At 57.7% G+C, this 27356-nt stretch overlaps 1 protein-coding gene across 4 annotated transcripts in view; it reads left to right on the top strand.

Annotated features, from left to right (window-relative positions):
* LOC140404625 (disks large homolog 4) overlaps positions 1-27356 on the top strand; it is a 912024-nt gene that overhangs the window by 851000 nt on the left and 33668 nt on the right. For all 4 annotated transcript variants that reach the window (XM_072493232.1, XM_072493231.1, XM_072493230.1 and 1 more), the window contains 3 exons: positions 9275-9451; positions 12362-12404; positions 13460-13496. In XM_072493232.1, the coding sequence (XP_072349333.1) occupies positions 9275-9451; positions 12362-12404; positions 13460-13496 (257 nt within the window). The remainder of the gene's footprint in view (positions 1-9274; positions 9452-12361; positions 12405-13459; positions 13497-27356) is intronic.

Raw genomic sequence — 27356 nt, 5'->3', positions numbered from 1 at the left:
GACGCTGCTCCCTCTCCTCTCCTAGTTCCAGATCCACCCAATGCGGGGCATGGTCTGAAACAGCTATGGCCGAGTACTCCGTTCCTTCCACCCTCGAAATCAGTGACCTTCCCAAAACGAAGAAATCTATCCGGGAGTATACCTTATGGACATGGGAGAAAAAGGAGAACTCTTTGGCCAGCGGCCTAGCAAATCTCCACGGATCCACTCCCCCCATTTGGTCCATAAACCCCCGAAGCACCTTGGCCGCTGCCGGCCTTCTTCTGGTCCTGGATCTAGATCTATCTAACCCTGGGTCTAGCACGGTGTTGAAGTCCCCCCCCCATTACCAGGCATCCGCTTCATAAATCCCGCATCATCCCAGTTCGGGGCATATACGTTGACCAGCACGACCTCCATTCCCTGCAGTCTGCCACTCACCATCACATATCTGCCCCCGCTGTCCGCTACAATGTTCCTAGCCTCGAACGACACCCGTTTCCCCACCAATATGGCCACCCCTCTATTCTTTGCGTCCAGCCCTGAGTGGAACACCTGTCCCACCCACCCTTTCCTTAACCTAACCTGGTCCGCCACCTTCAGATGCGTCTCCTGAAGCATGGCCACGTCTGCCTTCAGTCCCTTTCAGTGCGCGAACACTCGGGCCCTCTTAATCGGCCCATTTTGGCCTCTCACGTTCCACGTGATCAGCCGGACTGGGGGGGCTGCCCGCCCCCCTCCCCTGTCGACTAGCCATCACCCTCTCTGGGCCAGTCCCACGTCCCGGTTCCGCACACCCGCCCGTCCCCCAGGCGGCGCATTCCCGCCTCGACCACCTCTTCTCTTACCAGCTCCCTTTCGATCTCAGCAGCAGCAACCCAGTTGTCGTCCCCCCCCCCCCCCCTGCTAGATCCCCATCTAGCATGGTTACTCCCCCATATTGCTTCTGAACGTCAGCTGACTTCAACTGACCCCGGCTTCTCCCGCTCTCTCCTTGACCCCCCCCGTGTGAGGAACTCCCATCCTCCTTGCGCCTATCTTCCCGCCATCATCTCTCTGGCGCGGGAAAAGAAAAAGCCCGCGCTTTCTAGAACCATCCGCCCCCCCCCATGGCGCAGCTCCCCCTACCGCCCCGTTCCCATTCCCCATCCCCCGCCTGAGTAACTGGGTCACTGTCAGAGTCACTGGGTCACTGTCAGAGTCACTGGGTCACTGTCAGAGTCACTGGGTCACCGTCACAGTCACTGGGTCACTGTCAGAGTCACTGGGTCACCGTCAGAGTCACTGTCAGCGTCACTGGGTCACTATCAGAGTCACTGGGTCACTGTCAGAGTCACTGGGTCACTGTCACAGTCACTGGGTCACTGTCAGCGTCACTGGGTCACTGTCAGCGTCACTGGGTCACTGTCAGCGTCACTGGGTCACTGTCAGCGTCACTGGGTCACTGTCACAGTCACTGGGTCACTGTCACAGTCACTGGGTCACTGTCAGCGTCACTGGGTCACTGTCACAGTCACTGGGTCACTATCAGAGTCACTGGGTCACTGTCAGAGTCACTGGGTCACTGTCACAGTCACTGGGTCACTGTCAGAGTCACGGGGTCACTGTCAGAGTCACTGGGTCACTGTCACAGTCACCGGGTCACTGTCACAGTCACTGGGTCACTGTCAGAGTCACGGGGTCACTGTCAGAGTCACTGGGTCACTGTCACAGTCACTGGGTCACTGTCACAGTCACTGGGTCACTGTCAGAGTCACGGGGTCACTGTCAGAGTCACGGGGTCACTGTCAGAGTCACTGGGTCACTGTCACAGTCACTGGGTCACTGTCAGAGTCACGGGGTCACTGTCAGAGTCACTGGGTCACTGTCAGCGTCACTGGGTCACTGTCAGAGTCACTGGGTCACTGTCAGAGTCACTGGGTCACTGTCACAGTCACTGGGTCACTGTCAGAGTCACGGGGTCACTGTCAGCGTCATTGGGTCACTGTCACAGTCACTGGGTCACTGTCAGAGTCACTGGGTCACTGTCAGAGTCACTGGGTCACTGTCACAGTCACTGGGTCACTGTCAGAGTCACGGGGTCACTGTCAGAGTCACTGGGTCACTGTCAGCGTCACTGGGTCACTGTCAGCGTCACTGGGTCACTGTCAGAGTCACTGGGTCACTGTCAGAGTCACTGGGTCACTGTCAGAGTCACTGGGTCACTGTCAGAGTCACTGGGTCACTGTCACAGTCACCGGGTCACCGTCAGAGTCACTGGGTCACTGTCAGAATCACTGGGTCACTGTCACAGTCACTGGGTCACGGTCAGAGTCACTGGGTCACTGTCAGAGTCACTGGGTCACTGTCAGCGTCACTGGGTCACTGTCAGCGTCACTGGGTCACTGTCAGAGTCACTGGGTCACTGTCAGAGTCACTGGGTCACTGTCAGAGTCACTGGGTCACTGTCACAGTCACTGGGTCACCGTCAGAATCACTGGGTCACTGTCACAGTCACTGGGTCACGGTCAGAGTCACGGGGTCACGGTCAGAGTCACGGGGTCACGGTCAGAGTCACTGGGTCACTGTCAGAGTCACTGGGTCACTGTCACAGTCACCGGGTCACCGTCAGAGTCACTGGGTCACTGTCAGAATCACTGGGTCACTGTCACAGTCACTGGGTCACTGTCAGAGTCACGGGGTCACTGTCAGAATCACTGGGTCATTGTCAGAGTCACTGGGTCACTGTCAGAGTCACGGGGTCACTGTCACAGTCACTGGGTCACAGTCACTGGGTCACTGTCAGAGTCACTGGGTCACTGTCAGGGTCACTGTCAGAGTCACTGGGTCACTGTCAGAGTCACTGGGTCACTGTCACAGTCACTGGGTCACTGTCAGAGTCACTGGGTCACTGTCAGGGTCACTGTCAGAGTCACAGGGTCACTGGGTCACTGTCAGAGTCACTGGGTCACTGTCAGAGTCACTGGGTCACTGTCACAGTCACTGGGTCACTGTCAGAGTCACTGGGTCACTGTCAGGGTCACTGTCAGAGTCACTGGGTCACTGTCAGAGTCACTGGGTCACTGTCAGAGTCACTGGGTCACTGTCAGAGTCACTGGGTCACTGTCAGAGTCACTGGGTCACTGTCAGAGTCACCGGGTCACTGTCAGAGTCACCGGGTCACTGTCAGGGTCACTGGGTCACTGTCACAGTCACTGGGTCACTGTCAGAATCACTGGGTCACTGTCAGAGTCACTGTCAGAGTCACTGGGTCACCGTCAGAGTCACTGGGTCACCGTCACAGTCACTGGGTCACCGTCAGAGTCACTGGGTCACTGTCACAGTCACTGGGTCACCGTCAGAGTCACTGGGTTACCGTCAGAGTCACTGGGTCACCGTCAGAGTCACTGGGTCACCGTCAGAGTCACTGGGTCACTGTCAGAGTCACTGGGTCACCGTCACAGTCACTGGGTCACCGTCAGAGTCACTGGGTCACCGTCAGAGTCACTGGGTCACTGTCAGAGTCACTGGGTCACTGTCAGAGTCACTGGGTCACTGTCAGAGTCACTGGGTCACTGTCACAGTCACTGGGTCACTGTCAGAGTCACTGGGTCACTGTCAGGGTCACTGTCAGAGTCACTGGGTCACTGTCAGAGTCACTGGGTCACTGTCACAGTCACTGGGTCACTGTCAGAGTCACTGGATCACTGTCACTGTCAGAGTCACTGGGTCACTGTCAGAGTCACTGGGTCACTGTCAGAGTCACTGGGTCACTGTCACAGTCACTGGGTCACTGTCACAGTCACTGGGTCACTGTCAGGGTCACTGTCAGAGTCACTGGGTCACTGTCAGAGTCACTGGGTCACTGTCACAGTCACTGGGTCACTGTCAGAGTCACTGGGTCACTGTCAGAGTCACTGGGTCACTGTCAGGGTCACTGTCAGAGTCACGGGGTCACTGTCAGAGTCACGGGGTCACTGTCAGAGTCACGGGGTCACTGTCACAGTCACTGGGTCACTGTCAGAGTCACGGGGTCACTGTCAGAATCACTGGGTCACTGTCAGAATCACTGGGTCACTGTCAGAGTCACGGGGTCACTGTCAGAGTCACGGGGTCACTGTCAGCGTCATTGGGTCACTGTCACAGTCACTGGGTCACTGTCAGAGTCACTGGGTCACTGTCACAGTCACTGGGCCACTGTCAGAGTCACGGGGTCACTGTCAGAGTCACTGGGTCACTGTCACAGTCACTGGGTCACTGTCAGAGTCACGGGGTCACTGTCAGAGTCACGGGGTCACTGTCAGAGTCACTGGGTCACTGTCAGAGTCACTGGGTCACTGTCAGAGTCACTGGGTCACTGTCAGAGTCACTGGGTCACTGTCACAGTCACCGGGTCACCGTCAGAGTCACTGGGTCACTGTCAGAATCACTGGGTCACTGTCACAGTCACTGGGTCACTGTCAGAGTCACGGGGTCACTGTCAGAATCACTGGGTCATTGTCAGAGTCACTGGGTCACTGTCAGAGTCACGGGGTCACTGTCACAGTCACTGGGTCACAGTCACTGGGTCACTGTCAGAGTCACTGGGTCACTGTCAGGGTCACTGTCAGAGTCACTGGGTCACTGTCAGAGTCACTGGGTCACTGTCACAGTCACTGGGTCACTGTCAGAGTCACTGGGTCACTGTCAGGGTCACTGTCAGAGTCACAGGGTCACTGGGTCACTGTCAGAGTCACTGGGTCACTGTCAGAGTCACTGGGTCACTGTCAGGGTCACTGTCAGAGTCACAGGGTCACTGGGTCACTGTCAGAGTCACTGGGTCACTGTCAGAGTCACTGGGTCACTGTCACAGTCACTGGGTCACTGTCAGAGTCACTGGGTCACTGTCAGGGTCACTGTCAGAGTCACTGGGTCACTGTCAGAGTCACTGGGTCACTGTCAGAGTCACTGGGTCACTGTCAGAGTCACTGGGTCACTGTCAGAGTCACCGGGTCACTGTCAGAGTCACCGGGTCACTGTCAGGGTCACTGGGTCACTGTCACAGTCACTGGGTCACTGTCAGAATCACTGGGTCACTGTCAGAGTCACTGTCAGAGTCACTGGGTCACCGTCAGAGTCACTGGGTCACCGTCACAGTCACTGGGTCACCGTCAGAGTCACTGGGTCACCGTCAGAGTCACTGGGTCACCGTCAGAGTCACTGGGCCACTGTCACAGTCACTGGGTCACCGTCAGAGTCACTGGGTTACCGTCAGAGTCACTGGGTCACCGTCAGAGTCACTGGGTCACTGTCAGAGTCACTGGGTCACTGTCAGAGTCACTGGGTCACCGTCAGAGTCACTGGGTCACTGTCAGAGTCACTGGGTCACCGTCACAGTCACTGGGTCACCGTCAGAGTCACTGGGTCACCGTCAGAGTCACTGGGTCACTGTCAGAGTCACTGGGTCACTGTCAGAGTCACTGGGTCACTGTCAGAGTCACTGGGTCACTGTCAGAGTCACTGGGTCACTGTCAGAGTCACTGGGTCACTGTCACAGTCACTGGGTCACTGTCAGAGTCACTGGGTCACTGTCAGGGTCACTGTCAGAGTCACTGGGTCACTGTCAGAGTCACTGGGTCACTGTCACAGTCACTGTCAGAGTCACTGGATCACTGTCACTGTCAGAGTCACTGGGTCACTGTCAGAGTCACTGGGTCACTGGGTCACTGTCAGAGTCACTGGGTCACTGTCACAGTCACTGGGTCACTGTCAGAGTCACTGGGTCACTGTCAGGGTCACTGTCAGAGTCACTGGGTCACTGTCAGAGTCACTGGGTCACTGTCACAGTCACTGGGTCACTGTCAGAGTCACTGTCAGAGTCACTGGGTCACTGTCAGAGTCACTGGGTCACTGTCAGGGTCACTGTCAGAGTCACGGGGTCACTGTCAGAGTCACGGGGTCACTGTCAGAGTCACGGGGTCACTGTCAGAGTCACGGGGTCACTGTCACAGTCACTGGGTCACTGTCAGACACACTGGGTCACTGTCAGAGTCACGGGGTCACTGTCACAGTCACTGGGTCACTGTCAGAGTCACGGGGTCACTGTCAGAATCACTGGGTCACTGTCAGAGTCACGGGGTCACTGTCACAGTCACTGGGCCACTGTCAGAGTCACTGGGTCACTGTCAGAGTCACTGGGTCACTGTCAGAGTCACGGGGTCACTGTCAGAGTCACGGGGTCACTGTCAGAGTCACGGGGTCACTGTCACAGTCACTGGGTCACTGTCAGACACACTGGGTCACTGTCACAGTCACTGGGTCACTGTCAGAGTCACTGGGTCACCGTCAGAGTCACTGGGTCACTGTCACAGTCACTGGGTCACTGTCAGAGTCACTGGGTCACTGTCAGAGTCACTGGGTCACTGTCACAGTCACTGGGTCACTGTCAGAGTCACTGGGTCACCGTCAGAGTCACTGGGTCACTGTCAGAGTCACGGGGTCACTGTCAGAGTCACGGGGTCACTGTCAGAGTCACGGGGTCACTGTCAGAATCACTGGGTCACTGTCAGAGTCACCGAGTCACTGTCACAGTCACCGGATCACTGTCAGAGTCACTGGGTCACTGTCACAGTCACTGGGTCACTGTCAGAGTCACTGGGTCACTGTCACAGTCACTGGGTCACTGTCAGAGTCACTGGGTCACCGTCAGAGTCACTGGGTCACTGTCAGAGTCACGGGGTCACTGTCAGAGTCACGGGGTCACTGTCAGAGTCACGGGGTCACTGTCAGAATCACTGGGTCACTGTCAGAGTCACCGAGTCACTGTCACAGTCACCGGATCACTGTCAGAGTCACTGGGTCACTGTCACAGTCACTGGGTCACTGTCAGAGTCACTGGGTCACTGTCACAGTCACCGGGTCACCGTCAGAGTCACCGGCTCACTGTCAGAGTCACTGGGTCACTGTCACAGTCACCGGGTCACTGTCAGAGTCACTGGGTCACTGTCAGAGTCACTGGGTCACTGTCACAGTCACTGGGTCACTGTCAGAGTCACTGGGTCACTGTCAGAGTCACTGGGTCACTGTCAGAGTCACTGGGTCACTGTCACAGTCACTGGGTCACTGTCAGAGTCACTGGGTCACTGTCACAGTCACTGGGTCACTGTCACAGTCACTGGGTCACTGTCAGAGTCACTGGGTCACTGTCAGAGTCACTGGGTCACTGTCACAGTCACTGGGTCACTGTCAGAGTCACTGGGTCACTGTCAGAGTCACTGGGTCACTGTCAGGGTCACTGGGTCACTGTCACAGTCACTGGGTCACTGTCAGAGTCACTGGATCACTGTCACTGTCAGAGTCACTGGGTCACTGTCAGAGTCACTGGGTCACTGTCACAGTCACTGGGTCACTGTCAGAGTCACTGGGTCACTGTCAGGGTCACTGTCAGAGTCACTGGGTCACTGTCAGAGTCACTGGGTCACTGTCACAGTCACTGGGTCACTGTCAGAGTCACTGTCAGAGTCACTGGGTCACTGTCAGAGTCACTGGGTCACTGTCAGGGTCACTGTCAGAGTCACGGGGTCACTGTCACAGTCACTGGGTCACTGTCAGACACACTGGGTCACTGTCAGAGTCACGGGGTCACTGTCACAGTCACTGGGTCACTGTCAGAGTCACGGGGTCACTGTCAGAATCACTGGGTCACTGTCAGAGTCACGGGGTCACTGTCACAGTCACTGGGCCACTGTCAGAGTCACTGGGCCACTGTCAGAGTCACTGGGTCACTGTCAGAGTCACTGGGTCACTGTCAGCGTCACGGGGTCACTGTCAGAGTCACGGGGTCACTGTCAGAGTCACGGGGTCACTGTCACAGTCACTGGGTCACTGTCAGACACACTGGGTCACTGTCACAGTCACTGGGTCACTGTCAGAGTCACTGGGTCACCGTCAGAGTCACTGGGTCACCATCAGAGTCACTGGGTCACTGTCACAGTCACTGGGTCACTGTCACAGTCACTGGGTCACTGTCAGAGTCACTGGGTCACTGTCACAGTCACTGGGTCACTGTCAGAGTCACTGGGTCACCGTCAGAGTCACTGGGTCACTGTCAGAGTCACGGGGTCACTGTCAGAGTCACGGGGTCACTGTCAGAGTCACGGGGTCACTGTCAGAGTCACTGGGTCACTGTCAGAATCACTGGGTCACTGTCAGAGTCACCGAGTCACTGTCACAGTCACCGGATCACTGTCAGAGTCACTGGGTCACTGTCAGCGTCACCGGGTCACTGTCAGAGTCACTGGGTCACTGTCAGGGTCACTGTCAGAGTCACGGGGTCACTGTCAGAGTCACTGGGTCACTGTCACAGTCACCGGGTCACCGTCAGAGTCACCGGCTCACTGTCAGAGTCACTGGGTCACTGTCACAGTCACCGGGTCACTGTCAGAGTCACTGGGTCACTGTCAGAGTCACTGGGTCACTGTCACAGTCACTGGGTCACTGTCAGAGTCACTGGGTCACTGTCACAGTCACCGGGTCACTGTCAGAGTCACTGGGTCACTGTCAGAGTCACTGGGTCACTGTCAGAGTCACTGGGTCACTGTCAGAGTCACTGGGTCACTGTCACAGTCACTGGGTCACTGTCAGAGTCACTGGGTCACTGTCAGAGTCACTGGGTCACTGTCACAGTCACTGGGTCACTGTCAGAGTCACTGGGTCACTGTCAGAGTCACTGGGTCACTGTCACAGTCACTTGGTCACTGTCAGAGTCACTGGGTCACTGTCAGAGTCACTGGGTCACTGTCAGAGTCACGGGGTCACCGTCAGAGTCACGGGGTCACCGTCAGAGTCACTGGGTCACTGTCACAGTCACTGGGTCACTGTCAGAGTCACGGGGTCACTGTCAGCGTCACCGGGTCACTGTCAGAATCACTGGGTCACTGTCACAGTCACTGGGTCACTGACAGGGTCACTGGGTCACTGTCAGAGTCACTGGGTCACTGTCAGAGTCACTGGGTCACTGTCATAGTCACTGGGTTACTGTCAGAATCACTGGGTCACTGTCAGAGTCACTGGGTCACTGTCACAGTCACGGGGTCACTGTCAGAGTCACTGGGTCACTGTCACAGTCACGGGGTCACTGTCAGAGTCACTGGGTCACTGTCATAGTCACTGGGTTACTGTCAGAATCACTGGGTCACTGTCAGAGTCACTGGGTCACTGTCACAGTCACTGGGTCACTGGTGTAGGTGGGTCACTGGGCCACTGGTGTAGGTGGGTCACTGCTCCTCCGCGCTGTGTTCCCTCGACCATCACTCACTCTCCCCCTGTTCTCCCACAGAGCTCTGTTCGACTACGACAAGACGAAGGATTGTGGATTCCTGAGCCAAGCCCTCAGCTTCCGATTCGGTGATATCCTGCACGTGATTGATGCCTCAGACGAGGAGTGGTGGCAGGCAAGGAAGGTTCAATCGGATGGAGAGAGCGAGGAGATCGGTTTTATCCCCAGCAAGAGGAGGTACAGTAAACAGCAGGTCCACGCTCATCGGTCAGTAATACCACGTGTCCCAGCTGTCCCAGCGCTGTCAGCTCAACGGGAAACGGTTCGTCTTCTCGTCTCAATGTCATGGGTTCAAATCACACCCAATCTATTCGAACATAAAAATAGAATACTCCTCTGTCAGTACTGAGGGAGTGCCGCACTGTCAGAGGGTCAGTACTGAGGGAGTGCCGCACTGTCAGAGGGTCAGTACTGAGGGAGTGCCGCACTGTCAGAGGGTCAGTACTGAGGGAGTGCCGCACTGTCAGAGGGTCAGTACTGAGGGAGTGCTGCACTGTCAGAGGGTCAGTACTGAGGGAGTGCCGCACTGTCAGAGAGTCAGTACTGAGGGAGTGCTGCACTGTCAGAGGGTCAGTACTGAGGGAGTGCCGCACTGTCAGAGGGTCAGTACTGAGGGAGTGCCGCACTGTCAGAGGGTCAGTACTGAGGGAGTGCCGCACTGTCAGAGGGTCAGTACTGAGGGAGTGCTGCACTGTCAGAGGGTCAGTACTGAGGGAGTGCCGCACTGTCAGAGGGTCTGTACTGAGGGAGTGCCGCACTGGCAGAGGGTCAGTACTCAGGGTGTGCCGCACTGTCAGAGGGTCAGTACTGAGGGAGTGCCGCACTGTCAGAGGGTCAGTACTGAGGGTGTGCCGCACTGTCAGAGGGTCAGTACTGAGGGAGTGTCGCACTGTCAGAGGGTCAGTACTGAGGGAGTGTTCCTCTGTCAGAGGATCAGTACTGAGGGAGTGCCGCGCTGTCAGAGGGTCACTACTGAGGGAGTGCCGCACTGTCAGAGGGTCAGTACTGAGGGTGTGCCGCACTGTCAGAGGGTCAGTACTGAGGGAGTGCCGCACTGTCAGAGGGTCAGTACTGAGGGAGTGCTGCACTGTCAGAGGGTCAGTACTGAGGGAGTGCTGCACTGTCAGAGGGTCAGTACTGAGGGAGTGCCGCACTGTCAGAGGGTCAGTACTGAGGGAGTGCTGCACTGTCAGAGGGTCAGTACTGAGGGAGTGCCGCACTGTCAGAGGGTCACTACTGAGGGAGTGCCGCACTGTCAGAGGGTCAGTACTGAGGGAGTGCCGCACTGTCAGAGGGTCAGTACTGAGGGAGAGCCGCACTGTCAGAGGGTCAGTACTGAGGGAGCGCCGCACTGTCAGAGGGTCAGTACTGAGGGAGTGCCGCGCTGTCAGAGGGTCCGTACTGAGGGAGAGCCGCACTGTCAGAGGGTCAGTACTGAGGGAGTGCCGCACTGTCAGAGGGTCAGCACAGGGAGTGCCGCACTGTCAGAGGGTCAGTACTGAGGGAGTGCCGCACTGTCAGAGGGTCAGTACTGAGGGAGTGCCGCACTGTCAGAGGGTCAGTACTGAGGGAGTGCCGCACTGTCAGAGGGTCAGTACTGAGGGAGCGCCGCACTGTCAGAGGGTCAGCACAGGGAGTGCCGCACTGTCAGAGGGTCAGTACTGAGGGTGTGCCGCACTGTCAGAGGGTCAGTACTGAGGGAGTGCCGCACTGTCAGAGTGTCAGTACTGAGGGAGTGCCGCACTGTCAGAGGGTCAGTACTGAGGGAGTGCCGCACTGTCAGAGTGTCAGTACTGAGGGAGTGCCGCACTGTCAGAGTGTCAGTACTGAGGGAGTGCCGCACTGTCAGAGGGTCAGTACTGAGGGAATGCCGCACTGTCAGAGTGTCAGTACTGAGGGAGTGCTGCACTGTCAGAGTGTCAGTACTGAGGGAGTGCCGCACTGTCAGAGGGTCAGTACTGAGGGGGTGCCGCACTGTCAGAGGGTCAGTACTGAGGGAGTGCCGCACTGTCAGAGGGTCAGTACTGAGGGAGTGCCGCACTGTCAGAGGGTCAGTACTGAGGGGGTGCCGCACTGTCAGAGGGTCAGTACTGAGGGAGTGCCGCACTGTCAGAGGGTCAGTACTGAGGGAGTGCCGCACTGTCAGAGGGTCAGTACTGAGGGAGTGCCGCACTGTCAGAGGGTCAGTACTGAGGGAGTGCCGCACTGTCAGAGGGTCAGTACTGAGGGAGTGCCGCACTGTCAGAGGGTCAGTGCTGAGGGAGTGCCGCACTGTCAGAGAGTCAGCACTGAGGGAATGCCGCGCTGTCAGAGGGGGCTATATTAGACGTATGTTAAAGCAAGGATCTCTCGGATGAATTTAACACATCGTACTGGCTATCCCGTGACCACTTTTCAGTGAATGTTTTCTATTCGGGAAATGCTGAGCGCTGGAGGACTTACTTACATCGGTCTATCTCCATCTTACGGCCCATCTCCCTCTTATGTCCTATCTCCATCTTATGGCCTATCTTCCTCTTAAGGCCTATTTCCCTCTCACGGCTTATCGATCTCTTACATCCTATCTCAATCTTATGGCCCATCCCTCTCTTACGTCCTATCTCCATCTTATGGCCTATCTCCATCTTATGGCCTATCTCCATCTTTTGTCCTATCTCCCTCTTACGACCTAACTGCATCTTAGCCTATTTCCACCTTGAGACCTATTTTCCTCTTATGACCTGTTTCCCTCTTAAGTCCTGTCTCCATCTGATGTCTGATCTCCCTCTTAAGACCTATCTCTCTCTTACGGCCTATCTCCCTCTTACGGCCTATCTCCCTCTTACGGCCTATCTCCCTCTTACGGCCTATCTCCCTCTTACGGCCTATCTCCCTCTTACGGCCTATCTCCCTCTTACGGCCTATCTCCCTCTTACGCCTATCTCCCGCTTACGGCCTACCTCCCTCGAACACTGATCTGGTTGTCTGAAGCACTTTGTTGCGATGCTGTTATCTGTGGCCCTGATTGCGAGCGGGGTGACTGCGGGCTGGTTCCCAGCGACCGGCTTCCTTTCCTCACTCACGTTGTTTTTTAATGTTTCGCGACAGGGTTGAAAGAAAAGAGTGGCCGAGACTAAAGAGCAAGGAGAGGGTGAGTAGAGAGCTGTTCAAAGTGGCGAGGTACGGTGACAGGGTACAGAGGAACTGGGCAATCGGCATCGACTGCGTGCGATCGTCCGAGAGTCCAGCTGGGAATGGAGCCTGTTCTGGACCCGGGGCCACGGACGCGTTGGAACGGGCAGCGGGCTAACGTGAGGGAGGCGGAGCTAACAGGCGGGGACAACCTCCATCTGCGCGTGGAAGCTGTCACGTTAACGAGGCTAAAATCATCGACGTCCGTGCGTCCAGCTGCCTGGGGACCCTGCGCTCTCCAATTCCTTCACTAAACTTCCTCCCTCCCCCTCTAAAACTGGGCGGCATCGTAGCACAGTGGTTAGCACTGTGGCTTCACAGCGCCAGGGTCCCGGGTTCGATTCCCCGCTGGGTCACTGTCTGTGCGGAGTCTGCACGTTCTCCCCCGTGTCTGCGTGGGTTTCCTCCGGGCGCTCCGGTTTCCTCCCACAAGTCCCGAAAGACGTGCTGTTGGGTGAATTGGACATTTTGAATTCTCCCTCTGTGTACCCGAACAGGCGCCGGAGTGTAGCGACTAGGGGATTTTCACAGTAACTTCATTGCAGTGTTAATGTAAACCTACTTGTGACAGTAATAAAGATGATTAAAACTGACCTCGCTGACCGAGCCTTTGGTCCCCTGTCCTTGATGCCTCCTTACAGGCCGAGGGTGAAACTGTTCGAAAATCGCCCCCTGCCAACACCTCGGGACTGGTTTGCTGCGTGAAAGGCGCTATATCAATGCAGGTTGTTGTTGGCGCGACACCTGCGCAAATGTAAAACGAAGGCAACGCTCTCGTCCGTCTCCTTTCCTGCACGCAGAATGTGACGGAACCAGGCCGTTCAGCCTGCCGTGTCTGTACTAGCACGTTTGAGGCGAATGAGCGAGGTTGAGCATCTTCCTGCATCTCGGGTGGGTAGGGGGTGTCGGTGGGGTGTCAGATTCTGTAGATAATCCCAGGGAATGATGATGGTGAGCCCGCTCGTTTCCTGCCCGTTCAATAAGGATTGTGTGTGTGTTTTTTCCGGCTGCCAGGATATCCCGGGTCTGGGTGACGGAGGAGGCTCACAAGGTAAGATCGGGATCCGGCTCCACCATTTATTAACGCCCCCTCCCGTCTACCTCGCCATCTCGACTCCTCTTTAGACACTCACACCGTGCTGTTGTCGGTGGGGAGAGTTCGAACAGCCCGAGTCGCTGCAATGTTTAAACGCTGAAACCTGGTGGAAAGGCGGGAGGAGAGCCCATTCAGCCCCTCTCCAGCCTGTTACACAGGAATAGGAGGAGGCCCATTCAGCCCCTCTCCAGCCTGTTACACAGGAACAGGAGAGCCCATTCAGCCCCTCTACAGCCTGTTACACAGGAATAGGAGGAGGCCCATTCAGCCCCTCTCCAGCCTGTTACACAGGAACAGGGGAGCCCATTCAGCCCCTCTACAGCCTGTTACACAGGAATAGGAGGAGGCCCATTCAGCCCCTCTCCAGCCTGTTACACAGGAACAGGAGAGCCCATTCAGCCCCTCTACAGCCTGTTACACAGGAATAGGAGGAGGCCCATTCAGCCCCTCTCCAGCCTGTTACACAGGAACAGGGGAGCCCATTCAGCCCCTCTCCAGCCTGTTACACAGGAACAGGAGGAGGCCCATTCAGCCCCTCTCCAGCCTGTTACACAGGAACAGGAGGAGGCCCATTCAGCCCCTCTCCAGCCTGTTACACAGGAACAGGAGGAGGCCCATTCTGCCCCTCTCCAGCCTGTTACACAGGAACAGAAGGGGGCCCATTCAGCCCCTCTCCAACCTGTTACACAGGAACAGGAGGAGGCCCATCCAGCCCCTCTCCAGCCTGTTACACAGGAACAGGAGGAGGCCCATTCAGCCCCTCTCCAGCCTGTTACACAGGAACAGGAGGAGGCCCATTCAGCCCCTCTCCAGCCTGTTACACAGGAACAGGAGGAGGCCCATTCAGCCCCTCTCCAGCCTGTTACACAGGGACAGGAGGAGGCCCATTCAGCCCCTCTCCAGCCTGTTACATGGGAAAAGGAGAGCCCATTCAGCCCCTCTCCAGCCTGTTACACAGGAACAGGAGGAGGCCCATTCAGCCCCTCTCCAGCCTGTTACACAGGAACAGAAGGGGGCCCATTCAGCCCCTCTCCAACCTGTTACACAGGAACAGGAGGCCCATTCAGCCCCTCTCCAGCCTGTTACACAGGAACAGGAGGAGGCCCATTCAGCCCCTCTCCAGCCTGTTACACAGGAACAGGAGGCCCATTCAGCCCCTCTCCAGCCTGTTACACAGGAACAGGAGGCCCATTCAGCCCCTCTCCAGCCTGTTACACAGGAACAGGAGGCCCATTCAGCCCCTCTCCAGCCTGTTACACAGGAACAGGAGAGCCCATTCAGCCCCTCTCCAGCCCGTTACACAGGAACAGGAGAGCCCATTCAGCCCCTCTCCAGCCTGTTACACAGGAACAGGAGAGCCCATTCAGCCCCTCTCCAGCCTGTTACCCAGCAACAGGAGGAGGCCCATTCAGCCCCTCTCCAGCCTGTTACACAGGAACAGGAGGAGGCCCATTCAGCCCCTCTCCAGCCCGTTACACAGGAACAGGAGGGGGCCCATTCAGCCCCTCTCCAGCCTGTTACACAGGAACAGAAGGGGGCCCATTCAGCCCCTCTCCAACCTGTTACACAGGAACAGGAGGAGGCCCATTACGTAGGAACAGGAGAGCCCATTCAGCCCCTCTCCAGCCTGTTACACAGGAACAGGAGAGCCCATTCAGCCCCTCTCCAACCTGTTACACAGGAACAGGAGGAGGCCCGTTACATAGGAACAGGAGAGCCCATTCAGCCCCTCTCCAGCCTGTTACACAGGAACAGGAGAGCCCATTCAGCCCCTCTCCAGCCTGTTACACAGGAACAAGAGAGCCCATTCAGCCCCTCTCCAGCCTGTTACCCAGGAACAGGAGGAGGCCCATTCAGCCCCTCTCCAGCCTGTTACACAGGAACAGGAGAGCCCATTCAACCCCTCTCCAGCCTGTTACACAGGAACAGGAGGAGGCCCATTCAGCCCCTCTCCAGCCAGTTACACAGGAACAGGAGGCCCATTCAGCCCCTCTCCAGCCCGTTACACAGGAACAGGAGGCCCATTCAGCCCCTCTCCAGCCCGTTACACAGGAACAGGAGGCCCATTCAGCCCCTCTCCAGCCTGTTACACAGGAACAGAGGAGGCCCATTCAGCCCCTCTCCAGCCTGTTACACAGGAACAGGAGGCCCATTCAGCCCCTCTCCAGCCTGTTACACAGGAACAGGAGGCCCATTCAGCCCCTCTCCAGCCCGTTACACAGGAACAGGAGGGGGCCCATTCAGCCCCTCTCCAGCCTGTTACACAGGAACAGAAGGGGGCCCATTCAGCCCCTCTCCAACCTGTTACACAGGAACAGGAGGAGGCCCATTCAGCCCCTCTCCAGCCTGTTACACAGGAACAGGAGGAGGCCCATTCAGCCTCTCTCCAGTCTGTTACACAGGAACAGGAGGAGGCCCATTCAGCCCCTCTCCCGCCTGTTACACAGGGACAGGAGGAGGCCCATTCAGCCCCTCTCCAGCCTGTTACACGGGAACAGGAGGAGGCCCATTCAGCCCCTCTCCAGCCTGTTACACAGGAACAGGAGGAGGCCCATTCAGCCCCTCTCCAGCCTGTTACACAGGAACAGAAGGGGGCCCATTCAGCCCCTCTCCAACCTGTTACACAGGAACAGGAGAGCCCATTCAGCCCCTCTCCAGCCCGTTACACAGGAACAGGAGGCCCATTCAGCCCCTCTCCAGCCTGTTACACAGGAACAGGAGGCCCATTCAGCCCCTCTCCAGCCTGTTACACAGGAACAGGAGGCCCATTCAGCCCCTCTCCAGCCTGTTACACAGGAACAGGAGGCCCATTCAGCCCCTCTCCAGCCTGTTACACAGGAACAGGAGAGCCCATTCAGCCCCTCTCCATCCCGTTACACAGGAACAGGAGAGCCCATTCAGCCCCTCTCCAGCCTGTTACACAGGAACAGGAGAGCCCATTCAGCCCCTCTCCAGCCTGTTACCCAGGAACAGGAGGAGGCCCATTCAGCCCCTCTCCAGCCCGTTACACAGGAACAGGAGGAGGCCCATTCAGCCCCTCTCCAGCCTGTTACACAGGAACAGGAGAGCCCATTCAGCCCCTCTCCAGCCTGTGACACAGGAACAGGAGGAGGCCCATTCAGCCCCTCTCCAGCCTGTTACACAGGCACAGGAGGCCCATTCAGCCCCTCTCCAGCCTGTTACACAGGAACAGGAGGAGGCCCATTCAGCCCCTCTCCAGCCTGTTACACAGGGACAGGAGGAGGCCCATTCAGCCCCTCTCCAGCCTGTTACACAGGCACAGGAGAGCCCATTCAGCCCCTCTCCAGCCTGTTACACAGGAACAGGAGGAGGCCCATTCAGCCCCTCTCCAGCCTGTTACACAGGAACAGGAGGCCCATTCAGCCCCTCTCCAGCCTGTTACACAGGAACAGGAGGAGGTCCATTCGGCCCCTCGAGCCTGTTACACAGGAACAGGAGGAGGCCCATTCAGCCCCTCTCCAGCCTGTTACACAGGAACAGGAGGAGGCCCATTCAGCCCCTCTCCAGCCTGTTGCACAGGAACAGGAGGAGGCCCATTCAGCCCCTCTCCAGCCTGTTACACAGGAACAGGAGGAGGCCCATTCAGCCCCTCTCCAGCCTGTTACACAGGAACAGGAGGAGGCCCATTCAGCCCCTCTCCAGCCTGTTGCACAGGAACAGGAGGAGGCCCATTCAGCCCCTCTCCAGCCTGTTACACAGGAACAGGAGGCCCATTCAGCCCCTCTCCCGCCTGTTCAACATTTCTGTGGAATCATGACTGATCTGTAGCTTAACTCCATCTACCCGCCTTGCTTCTGTAACCTTTCATCCCCTTTTTCAACAAAACTTCACTTATCTCAGTGTCGAAGGTTTCAATTGGTGAACAGATTTTTTGGATTGGGCGAGGGTTTGACCTTCCAGATTGACCTGACCCTCGACCCTCCTCGTTGCCCACCAGCACAGGGCTCAGGGCAGAGAGAGCGGGATTGGGAGGTTGACACTCTCCTCTGCCTGGTACGTCCCCAGGGGTTCTGGATCTGTCAGCGTGTCCCAGAGCCGACACACGAAAGGCTCCTTCGCGAAGAGTGAGACTCTCATGTCCAACAGCCCACTTCCCTATCCTGAACACCCCGTGATCCGTCCCACCCGCAGTGCCGGTACTCACCCACTTACCTGGGACCACGGCTGGCAATCAGTCAATTGGAATATCGTCACCAGTAATTTCAAAACACGCCACAGTCTCATCCCCCTCCTCCCTCTCTGTCACCTCCTCCAAAACCCTCCCTATCTCTGTCACCTCCTCCAAAACCCTCCCTATCTCTGTCACGTCCTCCAGCCCCTACACCCTCCCTATCTCTGTAACCTCCTCCAGTCCCTACAACCCTCCCTATCTCTGTCACGTCCTCCAGCCCCTACACCCTCCCTATCTCTGTAACCTCCTCCAGTCCCTACAACCCTCCCTATCTCTGTAACCTCCTCCGGCCTCTACACCCCTCCCTATCTCTGTAACCTCCTCCAGCCCCCACAACCCTCCCTATCTCTGTAACCTCCTCCAGCCCCTACACACCTCCCTATCTCTGTCACCTCCTCCAGCCCCTACACCCCTCCCTATCTCTGTAACCTCCTCCAGCCCCTACACCCCTCCCTATCTCTGTAACCTCCTCCAGCCCCTGCACCCCCTCCCTATCTCTGTAACCTCCTCCAGCCCCTACACCCCCTCCCTATCTCTGTAACCTCCTCCAGCCCCTGCACCCCTCCCTATCTCTGTAACCTCCTCCAGTCCCTACAACCCTCCCTATCTCTGTCACCTCCTCCAGTCCCTACACCCCTCCCTATCTCTGTAACCTCCTCCAGCCCCTACACCCCCTCCCTATCTCTGTAACCTCCTCCAGCCCCTACACCCCCTCCCTATCTCTGTAACCTCCTCCAGCCCCTGCACCCCTCCCTATCTCTGTAACCTCCTCCAGTCCCTACAACCCTCCCTATCTCTGTCACCTCCTCCAGTCCCTACAACCCTCCCTATCTCTGTAACCTCCTCCAGCCTTTACAACCCTCCCTCTCTCTGTCACCTCCTCCAGCCTCTACAACCCTCCCTATCTCTGTAACCTCCTCCAGCCCCTGCACCCCCTCCCTATCTCTGTAACCTCCTCCAGCCCCTACACCCCCTCCCTATCTCTGTAACCTCCTCCAGCCCCTGCACCCCTCCCTATCTCTGTAACCTCCTCCATCCCCTACACCCTCCCTATCTCTGTAACCTCCTCCAGTCCCTACACCCCTCCCTATCTCTGTCACCTCCTCCAGTCCCTACAACCCTCCCTATCTCTGTAACCTCCTCCGGCCTCTACAACCCTCCCTATCTCTGTAACCTCCTCCGGCCTCTACACCCCTCCCTATCTCTGTAACCTCCTCCGGCCTCTACATCCCTCCCTATCTCTGTAACCTCCTCCAGCCCCTACACCCTCCCTATCTCTGTAACCTCCTCCGGCCTCTACACCCCTCCCTATCTCTGTCACCTCCTCCAGTCCCTACACCCCTCCCTATCTCTGTCACCTCCTCCAGTCCCTACAACCCTCCCTATCTCTGTAACCTCCTCCGGCCTCTACAACCCTCCCTATCTCTGTAACCTCCTCCGGCCTCTACACCCCTCCCTATCTCTGTAACCTCCTCCGGCCTCTACATCCCTCCCTATCTCTGTAACCTCCTCCAGCCCCTACACCCTCCCTATCTCTGTAACCTCCTCCGGCCTCTACACCCCTCCCTATCTCTGTAACCTCCTCCGGCCTCTACACCCCTCCCTATCTCTGTAACCTCCTCCAGCCCCTACACCCCTCCCTATCTCTGTAATCGCCTCCAGCCCCTACACCCCCTCCCTATCTCTGTAACCTCCTCCGGCCTCTACACCCCTCCCTATCTCTGTAACCTCCTCCAGCCCCTACTCCCCTCCCTATCTCTGTAACCTCCTCCGGCCTCTACAACCCTCCCTATCTCTGTAACCTCCTCCAGCCCCTACACCCCTCCCTATATCTGTAACCTCCTCCAGCCCCTACACACCTCCCTATCTCTGTAACCTCCTCCAGCCCCTACACCCATCCCTCTCTCTGTAACCTCCTCCAGCCCGGCCTCTACACCCCTCCCTATCTCTGTAACCTCCTCCAGCCCGGCCTCTACACCCCTCCCTATCTCTGTCACCTCCTCCAGTCCCTACAACCCTCGCTATCTCTGTAACCTCCTCCAGCCCCTACACCCTCCCTATCTCTGTAACCTCCTCCGGCCTCTACAACCCTCCCTATCTCTGTAACCTCCTCCGGCCTCTACACCCCTCCCTATCTCTGTAACCTCCTCCGGCCTCTACACCCCTCCCTATCTCTGTAACCTCCTCCGGCCTCTACACCCCTCCCTATCTCTGTAACCTCCTCCAGCCCCTACACCCCTCCCTATCTCGGTAATCGCCTTCAGCCCCTACACCCCCTCCCTATCTCAGTAACCTCCTCCGGCCTCTACACCCCTCCCTATCTCTGTAACCTCCTCCAGCCCCTACTCCCCTCCCTATCTCTGTAACCTCCTCCGGCCTCTACAACCCTCCCTATCTCTGTAACCTCCTCCAGCCCCTACACCCCTCCCTATCTCTGTAACCTCCTCCAGCCCCTACACACCTCCCTATCTCTGTAACCTCCTCCAGCCCCTACACCCCTCCCTATCTCTGTAACCTCCTCCGGCCTCTACACCCCTCCCTATCTCTGTAACCTCCTCCAGCCCCTACTCCCCTCCCTATCTCTGTAACCTCCTCCGGCCTCTACAACCCTCCCTATCTCTGTAACCTTCTCCATTCCCTACACCCCACCCTATCTCTGTAACCTCCTCCAGCCCCTACAACCCTCCCTATCTCTGTAACCTCCTCCAGCCCCTACACCCCTCCCTAGCTCTGTAACCTCCTCCGGCCTCTACACCCCTCCCTATCTCTGTAACCTCCTCCAGCCCCTACAACCCTCCCTATCTCAGTAACCTCGTCCGGCCTCTACAACCCTCCCCATCTCTGTAACTTCCTCCGGCCTCTACAACCCTCCCTATCTCTGTAACCTCCTCCGGCCTCTACACCCCTCCCTATCTCTGTAACCTCCTCCGGCCTCTACACCCCTCCCTATCTCTGTAACCTCCTCCGGCCTCTACAACCCTCCCTATCTCTGTAACCTCCTCCGGCCTCTACACCCCTCCCTATCTCTGTAACCTCCTCCGGCCTCTACAACCCTCCCTATCTCTGTAACCTCCTCCGGCCTCTACAACCCTCCCTATCTCTGTAACCTCCTCCGGCCCCTACAACCCTCCCTATCTCTGTAACCTCCTCCAGCCCCTACAACCCTCCCTATCTCTGTAATCTCCTCCAGCCCCTACAGCCCTCCCTATCTCGGTAACCTCCTCCAGCCCCTACAGCCCTCCCTATCTCTGTAACCTCCTCCAGCCCCTACAGCCCTCCCTATCTCTGAAACCTCCTCCGGCCTCTACACCCCTCCCTAGCTCTGTAATCTCCTGCAGCCCCTACAGCCCTCCCTATCTCTGTAACCTCCTCCAGCCCCTACACCCCTCCCTATCTCTGTCACCTCCTCCAGCCCCTACTACCCTCCCTGTCTCTGTCACCTCCTCCAGTCCCTACAACCCTCCCTATCTCTGTAACCTCCTGCAGCCCCTACACCCTCCATATCTCTGTAACCTCCTCCGGCCTCTACAACCCTCCCTATCTCTGTAACCTCCTCCGGCCTCTACACCCCTCCCTATCTCTGTAACCTCCTCCGGCCTCTACACCCCTCCCTATCTCTGTAACCTCCTCCAGCCCCTACAACCCTCCCTGTCTCTGTCACCTCCTCCAGTCCCTACAACCCTCCCTATCTCTGTAACCTCCTCCAGCCCCTACACCCTCCCTATCTCTGTAACCTCCTCCGGCCTCTACACCCCTCCCTCTCTCTGTAACCTCCTCCGGCCTCTACACCCCTCCCTATCTCTGTAACCTCCTCCAGCCCCTACACCCCTCCCTATCTCTGTAATCGCCTCCAGCCCCTACACCCCCTCCCTATCTCTGTAACCTCCTCCGGCCTCTACACCCCTCCCTGTCTCTGTCACCTCCTCCAGCCCCTACTACCCTCCCTGTCTCTGTCACCTCCTCCGGCCTCTACAACCCTCCCTATCTCTGTAACCTCCTCCGGCCTCTACACCCCTCCCTATCTCTGTAACCTCCTCCGGCCTCTACATCCCTCCCTATCTCTGTAACCTCCTCCAGCCCCTACACCCTCCCTATCTCTGTAACCTCCTCCGGCCTCTACACCCCTCCCTATCTCTGTAACCTCCTCCGGCCTCTACACCCCTCCCTATCTCTGTAACCTCCTCCAGCCCCTACACCCCTCCCTATCTCTGTAATCACCTCCAGCCCCTACACCCCCTCCCTATCTCTGTAACCTCCTCCGGCCTCTACACCCCTCCCTATCTCTGTAACCTCCTCCAGCCCCTACTCCCCTCCCTATCTCTGTAACCTCCTCCGGCCTCTACAACCCTCCCTATCTCTGTAACCTCCTCCAGCCCCTACACCCCTCCCTATATCTGTAACCTTCTCCAGCCCCTACACACCTCCCTATCTCTGTAACCTCCTCCAGCCCCTACACCCATCCCTCTCTCTGTAACCTCCTCCAGCCCGGCCTCTACACCCCTCCCTATCTCTGTAACCTCCTCCAGCCCGGCCTCTACACCCCTCCCTATCTCTGTCACCTCCTCCAGTCCCTACAACCCTCGCTATCTCTGTAACCTCCTCCAGCCCCTACACCCTCCCTATCTCTGTAACCTCCTCCGGCCTCGACAACCCTCCCTATCTCTGTAACCTCCTCCGGCCTCTACACCCCTCCCTATCTCTGTAACCTCCTCCGGCCTCTACACCCCTCCCTATCTCTGTAACCTCCTCCGGCCTCTACACCCCTCCCTATCTCTGTAACCTCCTCCAGCCCCTACACCCCTCCCTATCTCTGTAATCGCCTTCAGCCCCTACACCCCCTCCCTATCTCTGTAACCTCCTCCGGCCTCTACACCCCTCCCTATCTCTGTAACCTCCTCCAGCCCCTACTCCCCTCCCTATCTCTGTAACCTCCTCCGGCCTCTACAACCCTCCCTATCTCTGTAACCTCCTCCAGCCCCTACACCCCTCCCTATCTCTGTAACCTCCTCCAGCCCCTACACACCTCCCTATCTCTGTAACCTCCTCCAGCCCCTACACCCCTCCCTATCTCTGTAACCTCCTCCGGCCTCTACACCCCTCCCTATCTCTGTCACCTCCTCCAGCCCCTACTCCCCTCCCTATCTCTGTAACCTCCTCCGGCCTCTACAACCCTCCCTATCTCTGTAACCTTCTCCATTCCCTACACCCCTCCCTATCTCTGTAACCTCCTCCAGCCCCTACAACCCTCCCTATCTCTGTAACCTCCTCCAGCCCCTACACCCCTCCCTAGCTCTGTAACCTCCTCCGGCCTCTACACCCCTCCCTATCTCTGTAACCTCCTCCAGCCCCTACAACCCTCCCTATCTCAGTAACCTCGTCCGGCCTCTACAACCCTCCCCATCTCTGTAACCTCCTCCGGCCTCTACAACCCTCCCTATCTCTGTAACCTCCTCCGGCCTCTACACCCCTCCCTATCTCTGTAACCTCCTCCGGCCTCTACACCCCTCCCTATCTCTGTAACCTCCTCCGGCCTCTACAACCCTCCCTATCTCTGTAACCTCCTCCGGCCTCTACACCCCTCCCTATCTCTGTAACCTCCTCCGGCCTCTACAACCCTCCCTATCTCTGTAACCTCCTCCGGCCTCTACAACCCTCCCTATCTCTGTAACCTCCTCCGGCCCCTACAACCCTCCCTATCTCTGTAACCTCCTCCAGCCCCTACAACCCTCCCTATCTCTGTAATCTCCTCCAGCCCCTACAGCCCTCCCTATCTCGGTAACCTCCTCCAGCCCCTACAGCCCTCCCTATCTCTGTAACCTCCTCCAGCCCCTACAGCCCTCCCTATCTCTGAAACCTCCTCCGGCCTCTACACCCCTCCCTAGCTCTGTAATCTCCTGCAGCCCCTACAGCCCTCCCTATCTCTGTAACCTCCTCCAGCCCCTACACCCCTCCCTATCTCTGTCACCTCCTCCAGCCCCTACTACCCTCCCTGTCTCTGTCACCTCCTCCAGTCCCTACAACCCTCCCTATCTCTGTAACCTCCTGCAGCCCCTACACCCTCCATATCTCTGTAACCTCCTCCGGCCTCTACAACCCTCCCTATCTCTGTAACCTCCTCCGGCCTCTACACCCCTCCCTATCTCTGTAACCTCCTCCGGCCTCTACACCCCTCCCTATCTCTGTAACCTCCTCCAGCCCCTACAACCCTCCCTGTCTCTGTCACCTCCTCCAGTCCCTACAACCCTCCCTATCTCTGTAACCTCCTCCAGCCCCTACACCCTCCCTATCTCTGTAACCTCCTCCGGCCTCTACACCCCTCCCTCTCTCTGTAACCTCCTCCGGCCTCTACACCCCTCCCTATCTCTGTAACCTCCTCCAGCCCCTACACCCCTCCCTATCTCTGTAATCGCCTCCAGCCCCTACACCCCCTCCCTATCTCTGTAACCTCCTCCGGCCTCTACACCCCTCCCTGTCTCTGTCACCTCCTCCAGCCCCTACTACCCTCCCTGTCTCTGTCACCTCCTCCGGCCTCTACAACCCTCCCTATCTCTGTAACCTCCTCCGGCCTCTACACCCCTCCCTATCTCTGTAACCTCCTCCGGCCTCTACATCCCTCCCTATCTCTGTAACCTCCTCCAGCCCCTACACCCTCCCTATCTCTGTAACCTCCTCCGGCCTCTACACCCCTCCCTATCTCTGTAACCTCCTCCGGCCTCTACACCCCTCCCTATCTCTGTAACCTCCTCCAGCCCCTACACCCCTCCCTATCTCTGTAATCACCTCCAGCCCCTACACCCCCTCCCTATCTCTGTAACCTCCTCCGGCCTCTACACCCCTCCCTATCTCTGTAACCTCCTCCAGCCCCTACTCCCCTCCCTATCTCTGTAACCTCCTCCGGCCTCTACAACCCTCCCTATCTCTGTAACCTCCTCCAGCCCCTACACCCCTCCCTATATCTGTAACCTTCTCCAGCCCCTACACACCTCCCTATCTCTGTAACCTCCTCCAGCCCCTACACCCATCCCTCTCTCTGTAACCTCCTCCAGCCCGGCCTCTACACCCCTCCCTATCTCTGTAACCTCCTCCAGCCCGGCCTCTACACCCCTCCCTATCTCTGTCACCTCCTCCAGTCCCTACAACCCTCGCTATCTCTGTAACCTCCTCCAGCCCCTACACCCTCCCTATCTCTGTAACCTCCTCCGGCCTCGACAACCCTCCCTATCTCTGTAACTTCCTCCGGCCTCTACACCCCTCCCTATCTCTGTAACCTCCTCCGGCCTCTACACCCCTCCCTATCTCTGTAACCTCCTCCGGCCTCTACACCCCTCCCTATCTCTGTAACCTCCTCCAGCCCCTACACCCCTCCCTATCTCTGTAATCGCCTTCAGCCCCTACACCCCCTCCCTATCTCTGTAACCTCCTCCGGCCTCTACACCCCTCCCTATCTCTGTAACCTCCTCCAGCCCCTACTCCCCTCCCTATCTCTGTAACCTCCTCCGGCCTCTACAACCCTCCCTATCTCTGTAACCTCCTCCAGCCCCTACACCCCTCCCTATCTCTGTAACCTCCTCCAGCCCCTACACACCTCCCTATCTCTGTAACCTCCTCCAGCCCCTACACCCCTCCCTATCTCTGTAACCTCCTCCGGCCTCTACACCCCTCCCTATCTCTGTCACCTCCTCCAGCCCCTACTCCCCTCCCTATCTCTGTAACCTCCTCCGGCCTCTACAACCCTCCCTATCTCTGTAACCTTCTCCATTCCCTACACCCCTCCCTATCTCTGTAACCTCCTCCAGCCCCTACAACCCTCCCTATCTCTGTAACCTCCTCCAGCCCCTACACCCCTCCCTAGCTCTGTAACCTCCTCCGGCCTCTACACCCCTCCCTATCTCTGTAACCTCCTCCAGCCCCTACAACCCTCCCTATCTCAGTAACCTCGTCCGGCCTCTACAACCCTCCCCATCTCTGTAACCTCCTCCGGCCTCTACAACCCTCCCTATCTCTGTAACCTCCTCCGGCCTCTACACCCCTCCCTATCTCTGTAACCTCCTCCGGCCTCTACAACCCTCCCTATCTCTGCAACCTCCTCCAGCCCCTACAACCCTCCCTATCTCTGTAACCTCCTCCAGCCCCTACAACCCTCCCTATCTCTGTAATCTCCTCCATCCCCTACAGCCCTCCCTATCTCTGTAACCTCCTCCAGCCCCTACAGCCCTCCCTATCTCTGTAACCTCCTCCAGCCCCTACAGCCCTCCCTATCTCTGAAACCTCCTCCGGCCTCTACACCCCTCCCTAGCTCTGTAATCTCCTGCAGCCCCTACAGCCCTCCCTATCTCTGTAACCTCCTCCAGCCCCTACACCCCTCCCTATCTCTGTCACCTCCTCCAGCCCCTACTACCCTCCCTGTCTCTGTCACCTCCTCCAGTCCCTACAACCCTCCCTATCTCTGTAACCTCCTCCAGCCCCTACACCCTCCATATCTCTGTAACCTCCTCCGGCCTCTACAACCCTCCCTATCTCTGTAACCTCCTCCGGCCTCTACACCCCTCCCTATCTCTGTAACCTCCTCCGGCCTCTACACCCCTCCCTATCTCTGTAACCTCCTCCAGCCTTTACAACCCTCCCTCTCTCTGTCACCTCCTCCAGCCTCTACAACCCTCCCTATCTCTGTAACCTCCTCCAGCCCCTACACCCCTCCCTGTCTCTGTCACCTCCTCCAGCCCCTACTACCCTCCCTGTCTCTGTCACCTCCTCCAGCCCCTACACCCCTCCCTATCTCTGTAACCTCCTCCGGCCTCTACACCCCTCCCTATCTCTGTAACCTCCTCCAGCCCCTACTCCCCTCCCTATCTCTGTAACCTCCTCCAGCCCCTACACCCCTCCCTATCTCTGTAATCACCTCCAGCCCCTACACCCCCTCCCTATCTCTGTAACCTCCTCCGGCCTCTACACCCCTCCCTATCTATGTAACCTCCTCCAGCCCCTACTCCCCTCCCTATCTCTGTAACCTCCTCCGGCCTCTACAACCCTCCCTATCTCTGTAACCTCCTCCAGCCCCTACACCCCTCCCTATATCTGTAACCTTCTCCAGCCCCTACACACCTCCCTATCTCTGTAACCTCCTCCAGCCCCTACACCCATCCCTCTCTCTGTAACCTCCTCCAGCCCGGCCTCTACACCCCTCCCTATCTCTGTAACCTCCTCCAGCCCGGCCTCTACACCCCTCCCTATCTCTGTCACCTCCTCCAGTCCCTACAACCCTCGCTATCTCTGTAACCTCCTCCAGCCCCTACACCCTCCCTATCTCTGTAACCTCCTCCGGCCTCGACAACCCTCCCTATCTCTGTAACCTCCTCCGGCCTCTACACCCCTCCCTATCTCTGTAACCTCCTCCGGCCTCTACACCCCTCCCTATCTCTGTAACCTCCTCCGGCCTCTACACCCCTCCCTATCTCTGTAACCTCCTCCAGCCCCTACACCCCTCCCTATCTCTGTAATCGCCTTCAGCCCCTACACCCCCTCCCTATCTCTGTAACCTCCTCCGGCCTCTACACCCCTCCCTATCTCTGTAACCTCCTCCAGCCCCTACTCCCCTCCCTATCTCTGTAACCTCCTCCGGCCTC

Source organism: Scyliorhinus torazame, chromosome 31 (genome assembly GCF_047496885.1).
Source record: "Scyliorhinus torazame isolate Kashiwa2021f chromosome 31, sScyTor2.1, whole genome shotgun sequence".
Lineage (NCBI taxonomy): Eukaryota > Metazoa > Chordata > Chondrichthyes > Carcharhiniformes > Scyliorhinidae > Scyliorhinus > Scyliorhinus torazame.
Note: the sequence above shows the minus strand (reverse complement) of the source record. Positions and strands in the feature narration are given on the sequence as shown.